Raw genomic sequence first — 14,724 nt, forward strand, 5'->3', positions numbered from 1 at the left:
ACAGGCTGCATTTCCTCGGGGGAGATTCGTTTCATATGCAGCTATGTCTTCAAAGGGGACACCAGGGTGCAGGGGAGCACCAGGGATGCTCCAGGGATGAATTGCCCCCCTGGGAACCTGAGTGGAGAGGCAGGTGTCTGTGGGAGCCAGCCATTTCCCAGGGGGGAGTTCCAGTTTGCCGCTGATTTTCCTAACAAAACACAGTCCTATGGGACTTTCCAAAAACCCATGCAGCCAGGGATCAATAAGGGCTGGGACTTGGGAGGTTATAAATCTACTGGCATCTCCATTTTGCCCAAGCTCCTGCTGGAATTAGGTGCTGATGCAGCTGCCTGGTCTGCCCACAAGCTCTGCAGGACATCTTTCCCCACTCTGCTGAGGCAGTAAATTGTAATCCAGTATCCCTCTTGGGAAAGAAAATGAAAGCAAACTCTCAAATTTCACACAGTGAAGCTTCCCACATTGGGAAGTTTGAGTTTCCAGCTGAGCATCCTCCCTGCTCCTCACCAAACCTGAGGGGCAAAGCCATGTCCTTGTGCCCCCTGCCCCTGGTAAAGGCTCTCCCTTCTCTGCTCAGCCCTCTCCCCAGGCCAGGTTTGATGGATTGCAATCCTCCTCTGCCATGGTCAAAACAAAGGTCATGGCCCGAGGAAATTGCTAACAACTTTTGCCCACCAGCCCCGGAAGAACGGGAGCATTCGTGACAAGGGGGTGAACTTTTTATGATCCCTCCACCCTGGCAGTCTCTTTGGGAAAGGAATTTTAAAAAGTGGCCATGAGGCTTCCGGGGGAGCTGACAGAAGAGGAGGGGGCAGCCCTGAAATGCTACCCCAGCCCCTGCCCCTTCCCACCTCCTCCCTCTCCTGCAGCAAAACCTCTCTGTCTCTGCCCTGGGAATTGACATTTGGGGCTCTTGTTATGGTCCAGAACAAGTTTACTTTTATTTTAGCACTTGGGAGACCCCAACACTCGTTTTGTGAGTGTATAAACATCCAGGCACCAACGCTGCACCTCAGACCAAGCTCATGGCTGGGAACAAGGGGTTCAGGTACATTCTCATCCCACCAGGCTTTGCTTTGCCCTCCTGTGCCTCTGCCTTCTCCACCAAGCAAAAACTGCAGCTCTGTGGCTGGAGGAGATACAGCAGGGTCCCACCCTTCAAGAGATCCCTGTCTGCTTGGAGAAGTTGCATTTTACATCCCAATGTGAGGAAAAAAAAAAAATCAAAATTTTTAACTTATGAGTGTATTTATTTTTCCTGCTTGGAGAAGTTGCATTTTACATCCCAATGTGAGGAAAAAAAAAATCAAAATTTTAAACTTATGAGTGTATTTATTTTTCGTAATACCTATAGGTGAAGATTTCTGTGATTAGAGATAATTTGTTTTAGCCTAAAACTGACTCTTCCTAGCTATCCCAAAAGTCCTAGTTCTGCCTTACTGTGAGATAGTCTCTCCCACACTAAAGTGTGGTGACTAATGAGAAAATTCAAGATGGGAACTTTACCTGCAGGATGCTTTATTTTTTTGAGAAATATACAAAAACAACCAACACCCCTCCCACAAAAAAAAAAAAAAAATCAAAACCCAAACGTAAAAAAAAAACCCAAAAAACCCACCCACCACTGATCATGGCAGATATTCTGGGTCTTCCTTCACCATTAGGCATTTCCAAAATGCTGCATTTAACTCCATTACAGCTGCATCATCCTCCAGCCTGCCTGGAATCAGAGCTTTCCCCAGGGTCTGCCCCATCATGGGGGTGAGCAGCTGCCATTTATTTCCACACCCAAACTGGGCCCTGTTGAAACTGATTTATCAAATCCACCCCCAATTCAAGCCTACATGAACAAGTTGCTTTTAAATGGCTTTTTTTGGGAGGAAAAGCTGTGTTTGGGAAGCATCCCTGTTCTCAGAGAGAAGGGGGCTAGAGAGAGAGTTTAAAGCCTCAGCCTAAGAGCTCAGGAAAGCTCCCTTTGTACAAGGGGGTGGGAGTAGCTCTGCCAGCCCATGGAATAAAGGAAAGAGAATAATCAAGAACTGTGGATAGTAGTAGAAAGAAAGGTAGAAAAAAAATAAAGGGACACGTGGCTTGGTTTGACACTTTGTCAAGATCAGGACAAGGCATTTCCTATAGCACAGATAAGCTTTGTCTCTGCCTGGGCTGCAAGGCAGTTCTAAAAGGAGCAGCTCCATCTGCCCCTTCCCCAGGACTGGTTCCAATTAGTGCCGACCCCACTCTGTGCTGGCTTAGCCCCAGGATTAAAAATCTCCCTGTGCCAATCCCCTCTGACCCAAACACTTCCTGGGACTGATGGGGGGACCAAATTCCTCCCCTTCCTAAATTGGACAGCTTGCTCTTGCCTCCCCAAACCCTGGCCCCTGTGGAGGGGAGAGGGGAAGGGGGAATTTGTGGCAGAGAGAGGCTCTTCATCCTCCCCAGCAGCAAGGAGCCAAGGTCCTGAGAAGCTTTTGCAGGGCCAGGAGCTGCAGCCCTGCTGGGAAAAACCCTGCTAGGATGTTTGACTCCATCTGCCTGCCCTGCACAGCAGGGACAGCTCTGCCTGGTGGGTTTGGGGTACTCAAGATGTCAGCAGATCACATCTCAGGCTCCTCCAAAGGCCCAGGATGGGAAGTTGCCCACGTGTGCTCCTGTGAGCTTCTTTGGCCAGAAAAGATGCTGGCCCCTGGCTGGGCCAGCGAGTTTGGAGTCCTGCACCATGGAAAAATGTTTCCTGGGCATCTCTTTACAGAGGCAGCTCTGGTGCTGAGAGCCAGGAGAGCGTGCTCAGCTTGGGAGCAGCCCCAGCCCCAGTGAGGATCCCACAGGAGGGGCAGATGGAGCCCACAGAGCAAGCAGCTACACTGCAGGGCTGTTTTGGCAGGAGACAGGAGTGTCTGCTACCAGCCCTGGGGGAAACAGAGGGAGATTGCACTGGATGGAGCTGAGGAGAAGGAAAAGGCCTGGGAATCCTTGTCCCCCCATCCTTCTGCTGTTCATCCCCACATGCCTCTGCTGGCACCAGCTTTTAAGGAAAATCACCTTAATTTTGTCCTGATGTAAAGCTGCACAATCAGCAGAATAAAGCAAGTTATTTATTCAGGGAGCAGCTGTGCAGTGGCCAAGTGCAAGCTGCCTCCATGCACCTGCAGCATGAAGCAGTATGGCAGTCCCTGGCTGTGATGCTATACCTGGGGAGAAAGAGCTAAGCTGTCTTGGAACACCTCCCTGTTGGGAGGGCTGCAGCCCCTGCCCCACCTCGCATGGGAGATTGAGTAAGCAGCAAACAGCAATGCCCTTTTGGGCCCAATATTCATTTGGAGCAGCACAGTGGGCTCCAAAGGCTTTCCATTCCTCTAACAGCCCCCGAGGGCCAGCATTAACCAGCACAAAGGGGACTCACAGGGGTTCCATCGGCTCCTCCTTGGCAGCATCACTCCGTGGGATCCACTCAGGGCAGTCACCTCTTTTAAAGCAGAGGTTTCACGTGGGTGTGGGGGCACAGACCACCTGTGCCCCAAAAGCAGGGTGTGTTCTGGGGGGAGAGGCAGGCTTCCTGGCACACCTGGGCTGCAGGAAAACCCAGAGCCCACCGGGGACTGTGGGGGGAGAGCAGTGACACCATCTCATTCCCACAGCTGGGCTGTTCACAGGCTGTGCTCCTGAACGGGAAATGATCCCGATTAGCTTTCCAGGTGCTCCCTGTAAATGGATTACAGGTGGTACAACGGTGTCTGACTGCAGGCCAGGGCTTTGTCTCTCTGAAAAAAAAGCCCTCTGTGTTATCCTCCCACCCTCATCCGCTTCCCCTTGCAAAGGAAGGGGGAGACCATCCAGGAGACAAGAAAACACACATACAGCAAGGGTGATTGCTATTTTAAGAATGTACTTTATACAAAATAACCAATTCATATGGAAATAAAATCTACAGACCTCCAAGGATCAAGATTTTAAAAAAGTTCTTTAAAAAAATTACCCAACACACAGTATTAAACTAACTATTGAGGTAACTGTCGCTCTTGGGGAACAAAGGTAATCAGCAGACCAAGACAAAATATACACAATATAAAAATAAATAGCATTCCCCTTTCCAGTATTGACCAGGAAAGTTCACACAACTTTGCAGCAGCAGGAGAGAGAAGAGGATCCCTGACACTGTGCTCTACAGGATGGGGAGGGAGGCGAGGGCTTGGGCAGCAGGTGATGGAGGGTGCAGCCCCTGAGGCCCTGCTGGGACAGAAGGGCTGGGATGAGCAGCTCCAGCATGAACTCCTTCTTGAGCTGATAAACTGAGCCCATCCAGTCCAATTTTTCCCAAACAGCATGGGCAGCTGTTCAGCCCAGTTTCCAGCTGAGCTGAGGACCAGCAAGCCCAGTCCTTGAGTGTGACATCCCAGCACTCCCAGCAAAACCTGCCAGTGCAGAGCCCCAGTGAGGGACTCAGGCAGAGGCATTTTCACAGCTTGGTGTGGGAGGTCTCTGCAGCAGCCTCAGCTCACCCTCCTGTCACCCTGGGACAGCTGCAAGCCATTGACAAGGGCCAGGCTCTTGCCCCCATGGCCACTAGACCCCTCCCTGCCCAACAACAAAAAGCACAGCAACATAAGAACAGCCTCACCCAAAAAGAGAAAGGCCCCCGTTTTCTCCTTGTGCCCCCGACAGACAGATTACATTCTTTACAAACTTACAATAATACAAAAACAACCCCAATGTTACCCAACTTCAGAAAAATGAACGGATGTAGTGGCATAGGCTCCCCCACTCCCTCCCCAGCGATGCCAAGGGAAGCAGCAGTGGGTCATTCTCCTCCCCCAGAGGCATTAAATCAGTGGTCCACCCACCCCTCTTCCATGTGCTCTGCTCTGTGGATGGATGGGTGGATGAGGCTCAACTTTATCCAACTGCTCCCTTCCCTCTCTGCCTTCCCAAACACAGAAGCAGCAACCAGCTCTCTCATGGCTACCTAAATCAACCACCCACCAGTCTCTGGGAAAGCAGGAACATGGCATGATAAAATGTAGGGCCACAGAGAGCTCCTCACTTCCGACTGAGACCCCAGTGTGTTCCACAGCCATCTTACCCTAAAACAGTACAGGAAGGTCAACGTTGCACTGCTGCATGTTATTATTGCTCAGAAAATCAGGCAGCAGCACTCACTGATCATCAGGGAGGAGAGACAAGAGTTTCCACAGCTGTACACAGTACATGCACAGGCATTTTTAACCTAAACCCCCCTGGAGGTAGACATGCCAGGATCACGTGTGGGACCAGGAGCAAACCCTTGCACTGGCAGATGGGCAGACAGCACTACGCCTGGGTGGCAAACCCCAGGGGCACACAAGAGAACACTCATGAGCCACTGAGGACACCCTGATTTCATGAGGAGAGTAAATGTGCTCCCCCCAGCTGCTCTGTGTGTGTGTGTGTGTGCAGAGGAGGCAGCTGGCAAGGCCAGCCCTGTGCCCTTTCATCCCTGCACTTGACAGCACCGACTGCAGTGAGGCCAGCAGAGGGAAACAGGCTTGAAAGCTGGGAAGAAAGGAGAGGGGAAGGGTTGGCATATGATACAAAAGGGAATCAAGAGGACTTTCCAGACTGAGAGTTGAGGCCTGGGCTCCCCTGCCGTGTCTCAGTGTTTGGGTGCACCAGGTGATGCAGGCCCCTTACTCATTTGATGTCCCAAGGAGTCCCCAGTGGCTCTCTGGTCTGACTTTGTCCACAGCAGGGGAATTGTGCTCACACAGAGTCAGTTCTGCTTTTATTTAGAAGATATTCCACTTACTGCCCTCATGCTAAGTGAGCCAAGTGTTTCCAAATAAAAGGGGCAAAGGACAGAGGGACATGCTAGAGTTGGTGAAAATCCCAATTAAGCCTCAGTCCTAATTAATCCTTTGTCCCCTCTTTCCCTGGTGGACGTAGCTCTCTCCTGGATGGGCTGTTCACTTTGATATCCACGTTTCAAAAAGAGGAAGACATTTGCCAAAAGAAATCTAGGCCATGGCTGCAAATGAAGGAAAAAAGCCCTCAATCAATGCAAGACCATCAGTGTTAGATCTACAAAATGCTCCACGGTCTCCCAAATCCTGCATGTCAGCCAAGGCAAGACAGTGACCACAAAGGGAAGGGCACAACACAGCTCACTTCAAAGGTACACTTGGATGTTAATATCTAGTCTCAAATCCATTAAACCCTGTCCTGAGTTTCCCTGCTTAGGCGTGGACTGAGCCTTGTCCTGGTTGTCCCCAGCAGCTCCTGTTGGGACACAGCTGGAAATGGGTCCCTCCCCAGCTCTTTTTCAGAGTGGGAGGTGGGCAGAGTGAAAACCAAAAGGAACAGTTCATTATGTGGTGGTTAAAAGAGCTCTCCTCCTCAGCGTGCTCACCCCCACCATGTGAAACAGGTTCAGATGAGGAGAGGGGTGAGGGCAACCTTTGAGATGCTCTCTCCCTGCAATAAGCACAGGCTCTCAAAGCTCACAGGGGCTGCAGCTGCAGCCCTCCTTGCACAGCTATCTCAGCCCTGGCCTTGCAGGAAGGACCTGGCACTCACACAACTGCTCTGAAGCACCAGCACCCGCCTTAAAGCAAAACAGGAATTCTGCAAGAGTAAACTCCTCTTCCTCCACTGATGCACCACAATAAAAACTTTTTAAGGGGTTGCTCTGATTAAGTGCAGACCCAGTTGCATGGCTGCTCTGCAGCAAGGGGAGCCAGGACCAACTACACCATCACAGATTGTACTGCTGGTCTTCTCCAAGCCATCCTTTGGGATGACACTTCCCTGTCACTCATTTCAGCACCTTCTCTGAAATTCCACAAAGCATACAGCAACACAGTCTTTTCAGAAAAGGAAAGCAGAACAAAGCCATCAAGAACAAAGAAACCACTCTGGCTGAACAGAGAGATGAACAAAAACCTGACAGGGATCAGTGGAGAAATAAAGAAAGATTATAAGATTGTTTTCTAATTATACTTTCATTTTAAATGGAGAAGTGTTGGGGTGAGAACCTGCAGGGGAGCTGCCTCAGTCAGCAGAATGAAAGACAGTCACTGTGACTTGCTTTCAGATAAGACATCACAAAGCTGATAGCTCTCCAAGACCCTGAGAAACCACACTTACAAAAATATACATGGGCGATTTGCTTCGGAAAGCCTGCATGGGAAAGGCATTTGGCAGACAAGAAAGAATCAGAAGCTTCCAAGAAAAAGTGTCTCCTCAAAGTCACAAATCAAACTAGTTGGGCCTTGAAGCTTCAAGTTTGCTTTCCTCTTTTGTCCTCCTCATTGCAGGCTTGTGCCTTGGATTGCTACTGAGTGGTTTGGTGGGTCACACCATGGAATTTATAGACTGCAAACTTCTAAGTTTGTTAAAAGTCACACTCAGTGACTGCCCTTTCCAGTTGAATTGCTAGGGCCTGTATCACCTAAGATGCCCAAAGATTCAGAGTCTCAGGGGGATTTTATACAGCAGCCTTTGCAATGGCAACTTGACATCCAGGGAGCTTGGGAACACCACACACCACTTAGAAAGGAGGAAGTGGTGGGGAGAGCAAGAGGCTAAAAAGGTACAGGAGCACACAAAGCTCTTCTGAGAACATGGGAAATTTTTGTCGTGCTTGAGCATGGTCAACTTCATAATTGTTCTATGTATTATATAAACTCATTTAACATGAAATCTGTAATTATAGCAAAACACATCCTCCAGATGGGAAAAGCAATAGCTGCAGGAAATTTTGCAGTCACTAGTTCAGGATGGTTTCTGAAGAAGGACCACCTGGTAAACTATTGTACTACAACAATGCTGGGGAACGCACTGGAGTTTCTCTGTATTGTGTTCAAAATTTAAGATAGTGGCACAAGCATGGCACTCAAAAGCCATCTTATTTTAAAGTGCAGCTACACTTCTCCTGCACTGCAATCCAACCCATGGCACAAAACACCACTCTGTACATAAACAGCTGTGATACTACTCTTCTAAATCCCTCAAACCTATCTGCCACAATATCTACAAAGCAGCAAGGTTTGGAAATCATAAAATTCACATTATCTGTTCCTCCTTACATTTGCATGGGTATTCCAGCCCAGCAATCCTCTCCCAGGGCTGTTCCCTCTGAGAGGAGTCAGTTTTCAGTGATTTGCTCAGATTGTAGCTAGCGAGATGAGGCTCTGATTTTGAGGGGATCCCTAGATATTGTAAGAGGGAAAGGAAAAACTCCCAACCCTCACTTATGAACAAAGCATTTGAAAGCCTGGAAACTCCAATCTAAGACTCCAGCAGCATCTCTCCACCTCAGCATGTCCTGTCCTCAGGAAAGCCCAGCCATTGCTCCCTGTATTCTTTACAAGTACTTTTCCAACAGAAACCATCTGTCCTCAAAACAGCAGCTTGTTAGCCACTTTAACAAAAATTACTGACTACATCCAAAGCCATTTACCAAGAAAGCCTCCAGAGGAGTCAGCTTCACTACCTGGTGTTGTTTTCCACAGCTGCAAGTCAAACCCTTCTCCCAGATTTGCCTCCTGTCAGGTGAGGGTATCTATCACTGTCTAACACTGCACTACCCTCTCCAGGCAGACCACAAGCAATTCCTGCTCTCCTTAGCTGCTCCTGTTTTGATTGAGGCTTGGTACCCATGCAGAGGCCATGACCACTAGAACCATGTTTTCAGTGCCAGTTCCAGCTGAAGTGTGCTTCAGCCTGCTTGGAAAGTTTTTGTAGCATCTAAAAACCTCCTGTTCTGCAACATTCACAATGGGCTGAAGGAGAGGCCCATTCAAATATTCAGCTGGCTGTGACACAGAAGACAGGCTGAAGTAAGGCAGGGCTTCTTTGCAGAATCTACATTCCCATTTCCAGTTTTCAATGCTTTGCTGCAAGTTATATTTTCCAGTTCCTCTGTTTTTAAAGCTGTTATTTCCAATTATTTTTATATCTACAGTGAAGTAAAGACTGCTTTACAAGGAGAAGCAACTGTGTTTGTCCCAGGTTTGTTGTCTTAAAGGAGTTATACTTAGAGACATATCATGATGTTTGTGGCTGGGGAAAGCAGTTACCCATTTCTCAGTCAAAGACCAACCTCCAGGATTATCTCCTCCAGTTTAGATCAATCCACCAGTCAAAATTGCTCCCTGACAGATGAATGCAAATGAAAAAAAAACAAAACAATCCACACCAAAAACCCCAGCTTCCCTTTCCTAATGTAATGGCATCTGTAGACAGATATTGGAAGTCATCCACAGTACATTGACAGATGTCCCAGGCAACTGCCTGGCCTAAGCAGCCAGCAGCTACAGCTCACAGACTGGCTGCAGCAGTGGGTAAGAACTGCATCTGAAGCACACTTGTGCAGTCACACGAGGAATTTTAACTCCTGTTAGGCTTGGAAAATGCCTTGGCCCTACACAGCTCATCAGAGGCAAAAGTAAGTATAGCAACAGAGAAGTGAGGCTCACTGAGCACTAACATGGCAGTCCTCCCTTTGCCCAACTATTTCAGGAAAGAATATTTCTCATCTTTTAGGCTTTTTGTTCTTCCAAAAGGTTAGGACAGAAGGAGCAATGGCTCAGTCAGATGCTAGCTGCCATTTCCTTGAAAAGCTCTGCCAGCTTGTGGCAGATCTACACAGCAGGACAAAGGCAGTACAGTCATGCATCCTGGTGCAATCCAGCTGAAGACATGGGTGATGGCACCATCCAAAATAAGAAATCAGACAGAAAAGTTCTCCAGAAACTGGAGACAGTACTCCTCCTCTAGCTGGTATCACACAGACTAAAGAGCAGGCTGCTCTGTGCTCCTGCTGCTTCCATACTCTGTGTCCCACTCCTTGCCAGATCCTCTTTTTAACCTGCACTGTCCTCTCCCAGTGCAACCAGCAACTCTTGCTGCCTAGGCTCATAACTCAAAAACTCCCCTTTTTTACTCCAGCTTCCCCAAGAATAATCAACTGCGTGTTAGCTTTAAGATGTGAATAAATGCAGATGAAATTCCTACAGAACTCACTTGAACAAGCAGTGGCTGTCCAAGCACTGGCACAGAGGGGTTTTCCCAGCGCAGTACTGCCACTGTACTCGGGGAAGCTGCCACTGGCCCTGTAGGACCTGCTGCCTGACAACAAAGTAAAACCAACTCAACTGGAGCATGCAGCCCTTTGGTCCCTCAGCTTCTGAGCCAATCAACCTCAACTTCTACCTCTGAATGAGTGCCTGAGTGCTTCCCAATTCACCTGCAACTTGCAAATGCCAAATCCAACAAATGGCTCACTGCAGTAATCCTACCATTCCCCCAGGGCAGCTTCTTGCTCTTCCTCCTCAGCAAGAGTGCTCAGGAAGCCTGTGGCACTTTCTGCTTCACTGCTGCTAAGAAGTGAATTTAGCCCAGGGTCAGAGAAAGAGGTGGGGACCCTTGTTCTACTGGATAGGTGCTGCTCCACCTGCAGCTGCACTGGTTTCACCAAAATAAGTTTTAAGATGACCAGTTATGCCATTTTCTCTTTTCTAGAGCACACACTTCTTCTACCAGAAAGGCAGGGAGAAGGGTACTATACTAGCAGAAGGGACAATGCCATGGGTGTCCTGCCCTGGTTTCAATTCCTGGTCCTAGATTCCTTGTTCCCCCATGATGACAGGAGTTGGAAGTGCACTCAGGCCCTGGATCCAGAGGGGTGGAGGTGGGGGTGAGAGGGGAAGGAGGAAGAAGACAAGAGAAAGAGGAGGACATGTTATGCTCCTGAGCAATTCCCGCTATTAAGTCAACCAGCCATGGGGTCGTGTCTTGGTTGCAGAGGACAGGAAGGGGGACAGCAAGTCATCCATCAAACATTTCCTCACCTCTCCCCACTGCCCCCAAACTGTCACCCTCTCCTGAAAGATTTCAGTGTGATATGATTGTAAACAGTTAACAATTCCTCCAGTGCTAAGCCCACTACAAGCTGGGCCCACCCCCTCCCCCATTATGTACAATACATTCACCAACAACAGAAATTTATTTAGAAAGGCAACAGGTTAAATTCTGTAAACTGGATCCAGCTCCAAAACACACACGTTAATACTACAAGTAAAATTCCATCATCGTCCTCTTCCACCCTGAAAAATATACCTGAGTTTAGCAGTCAATGAAAGTTTCCACCCCCACCCCCGCCCTCCCCACCCGAAAATTCCCTCAAACCCTGAATGAGACGCAGTCTCCGGTCACAGAAAGCCACTAGTTTGGGGTGCCCTGTGTGGTGAGCCAGCTCTCGGCTGGCTGGGGCCCAGCACCTCCGCGGGTCTCCAGCCCAAAATCCGGCCCGGCGCCGCGCTCCGCAGACCCGGGAAGCTCCGTGCTGCTCGGGCGGGGGAGGCTGGGAGCAAGGCCTGCCCCTCCTCTCCGTGTTCCTAATCCTGTGTGGCTTTCGTCTTGGTGAAGTCTGTCCTTTCTTGGACTAGCTCTGGAAGAGGAAGAAAAAGAGTTGGAGCAGCTTTAGGAAGGAATCATCTCGGGATTGCACGCAGCCAGTTCAAAGCCAACACTAGTGATCTGCCCAAGTTCACAGCTTCCTCCAGCTCTTCCCACCCTCACCAAACACCACAATCCTTTAACCACTGCGGGGAGAAAGACTTGCATTTCAGCTCTGCTCTCTCTAGCAGCCCTTACTTGATCCAGAGGCAACGCTGATGGTTTTTGTGGTGTCAAATCTTCCCGGGACATGGTTGCTGTAGGCATCTTCGGGAAAGGAACTTGAGCCTGATGCATTTGCATTCTGGAGTCAGGTTGAATGGAGAGAGTTTTAGCACATGAATGTCAGGAGCAAATCCCCACTCTTGGTTAAAACTACTTCACTGAAGGCATACATACAACATTAGCATACAAGCATTTGTCTTGTATATTCTGTCTGGCTTCCCCCCAAAACACAGCCCTCAACCCACACCATTCCCCCAATGGCTCAGCTTTAATCCAAGTTCCCTGAATATTAGAAGAATGAAGGACTTGATGCTGTGGTGATGACAAAACAGTAACAGTTGAGGCACATTTATAAAAACTAAACAGGGAATTGGTGGGAGTAGCAGTATTTTCCACTTGGAAATAAAATGTGATACGCAGTCTCAGTGACAGGTAATTTCCTGTGATGGAAATTTGACACAGAGAAAAGGGGCAAAGCAAGAGGAGGAAAAAGACAGCAACATAAGGATGTTCATAACAAGAGGCAAACTTCCACTTTAGTCAGTGACTCTGCCCCACTACAAGCAAGATTAAAAAAAAAACATTTGCAACGAAAATGGCAAGAGTCTGTGTGATTAAGAGATGCTCAACCCTGGATGACACATTAACAAAACTGTCAGGGGAAACTCAGCACTGGTGTGGGGATGGATGAAGCAGGCTAACAGGTTCTCCATGACAGCGAGTGCTCCTTGCTTTAAGGAGATGCAATGAGACTCTCTCTCCATCTTAGCACTCTTACTCCAAGAGTCACCTCTTAGCCTTTCAACTTGACTTGCCATCTCCCGTGACTTGAAGCCATATCCCTACAAGGGTATCCACCACTGATGGTCACCCAGGCATCCCCCCCCTCCCACCTTGCCTTCTTGCAGAAAACACGATCTTACCCCGAGGGTCTATACAAGTCCTGGGGTGGCCCCCCCATGCCACCTCCACTGCCTCTCTGATCCATCAGCAAGGCCTGAAAGTGACCCACGTTCTCCTCTCGGCAGCGGTACAGGGGGCCCTCCTGAGAGAGGCCATTGGCCTGGCTGGAGGCTGGGTGATGAGACAGGTGAGCATTCATGGGCGATCCATACGTCCTGGGCTGGAAGTGGCTGGCAGGATGCCGGGATCCATAAGGAGAGCCAGTCTGTAGCATCACCCCGTGGGGAGGGAAAGCCGAGGGGCCGAATCCCATCCCTGCACCCAAGTGTGGTGGGGGGGCCCCGTAGAGGAACTCCCCCGCTGCCACTGAGCTCTGCCTCTTAGCGGCTGCATTGTGGTTGTCCAAATCAAGAAACTCTTTGGGACTCTCCGGCCTTTCCTGGGACTCCTCGGACTTCTCATCTTCAGGGCCCAGCTCCTGCCCGTCGCTTGGAGAAACCTCTTTGGCACTTGCTCCATCCACGCGGCTGGGAGAGGCCAGGGCGGCGCTCAGCGCCTCGCAGCCCTGCAGGCCGGCGGAGCCCCGCTCTGGGAAAGGGGGCCTGGCCAGGGACGGGTGGGCACCGGGGTGCCCGCTGGGGCTGGCCTGGGCGTGGAGAGGTCTCTGCCAGTCCGAGTAGCCCTGCGGGCAGCCGTAGTAGGGCGGTCGCTGGTAGTGGTGGTAGGAAGGCTGGGGCTGTGGCTGGTAGGGATACGGCATTCCCTGGGGCGGCCGGTACCGTGGGAAGACGCCGGGGTGGGCGCTGCTTGGCTGGAAACCCCGCGGGGGAAAATGCTGGGGATGGGAGGCAGGAGGAGGTGGCTTCCCCCCCATCACGGGGCTGAACCCCTGCAGGCCTGGGTTGATGTGGTACCGCCCGGCTGAATTCGGGTATTCCAGACTGGACATGTAGAGAGGATGAAACTGGTTGGGGGTGGCCCCCATGGAGGTGGCATCCACGCCAGGGAGGCCGCTGCCCTGTCCCATGCAAGGCACGGCTGCTTCGGGCAGGGCCTTGCCCCCGCCGCAGAGGGGCTTCTCCAGCAGGTTGGCAGCCAGCCCCTTCCCCTCGGGGCCGGCTGCCGGCCCCTCGCCCGCCGCCCCATTCTGAGGCAGGGGACCCCCCCTTTCGGAGGCGGGCACCAGGTCCCTCACGCAGCCAGGGTCGCCGGCGTAGCCGCTCTCTGCTGACCACGCGCCTTTGCCCTGCCCTGCCTTCAGGTCGCCCTTCCCAGCGGGGCCATCCCCCTCCCCATCCGGGGGCAAGGCGCGCCTCGTGCACTCCATGGGCAGCGGGGGCTTGGGATGAGGTAGGAGTTTGGCGTAGGGCCCGTCGGGAATGCTGATGCACTGAGCCTTCTCGTCCATGCCTGCCAGCGCGTCCACTGAAAGAGAGGGAAGAAAGTCAACCACACAGTCTCGTTTTTGCAAATTTGGGGGATCCTTAAGTGGTGCTTCTTTTAAAAGTGCTCTTTTAAAAACTGCTCATGAGGTTGTATCTCTCTCTGAAAGATGGCACAGGTAGACACTGCAGTTTGCTAGCCACTGCTAAGTCACAGCCCCTCTGGAGTAACATGGCACGCATGCTTGGTCTGACACAGAGGTGTGCTGCCTAAAGAAGAGGCAGAGTTGGGGTCCACATGACAGCATCATAAGGTGTTGGTGTACTGGCAGCTTGATTTCAGGCTGCCTTATCCCTTCCAGTAATAGAATTATAGAGTAGTTTGGGTTGGAAATACCTTAAAGATCATATAGTTCCAACTCCCCTGCCGTGGAGAGAGACAAATTCCACTAGACCAGATTGTTCAAAATCCCCTCCATCCTGGTCTTGAACACTTCCAGGGATGGGGCATCCACAGCTCCTCTGGGCAATCTGTGTCAGTGCCTCACCACCCTCATAGAAAAGAATTTCTGCTGAACATCAAATTTAAGCCCACCCTCCACAAACCCTGTTTGCATCCAGCTTGGGCAGGAGCACCACCATGCCCTGAGATACTGCAGAGCTGATCACAGCCATATTTTAACCAACTGTGGTTTGGAGATGAGACTGCTCTGTCCTGCAATCACTCAACTTTCTCCCCTCTCTCTGTTCTGTATCCAGCAAGCTAAATTATGATAACTTT

General features: G+C 50.5%; 1 protein-coding gene across 2 annotated transcripts in view; it reads right to left on the reverse strand.

Moving 5' to 3' along the window:
* Positions 1-3,869: 3,869 nt before the first annotated feature.
* The window catches only part of LOC120501596 (cat eye syndrome critical region protein 2), a 99,898-nt gene continuing 89,043 nt past the window's right edge, over positions 3,870-14,724 (reverse strand). For both annotated transcript variants that reach the window (XM_039708093.1, XM_039708094.1), the window contains 3 exons: positions 12,582-13,986; positions 11,632-11,737; positions 3,870-11,425 (listed from right to left, as the gene is read on the reverse strand). In XM_039708093.1, coding sequence (XP_039564027.1) covers positions 11,420-11,425; positions 11,632-11,737; positions 12,582-13,986 — 1,517 coding nt within the window. In that variant the 3' untranslated portion in view covers positions 3,870-11,419. The remainder of the gene's footprint in view (positions 11,426-11,631; positions 11,738-12,581; positions 13,987-14,724) is intronic.

This window comes from Passer montanus, unplaced genomic scaffold (assembly GCF_014805655.1).
Source record: "Passer montanus isolate IOZ18808 unplaced genomic scaffold, ASM1480565v1 scaffold20, whole genome shotgun sequence".
In the NCBI taxonomy this organism is placed as follows: domain Eukaryota; kingdom Metazoa; phylum Chordata; class Aves; order Passeriformes; family Passeridae; genus Passer; species Passer montanus.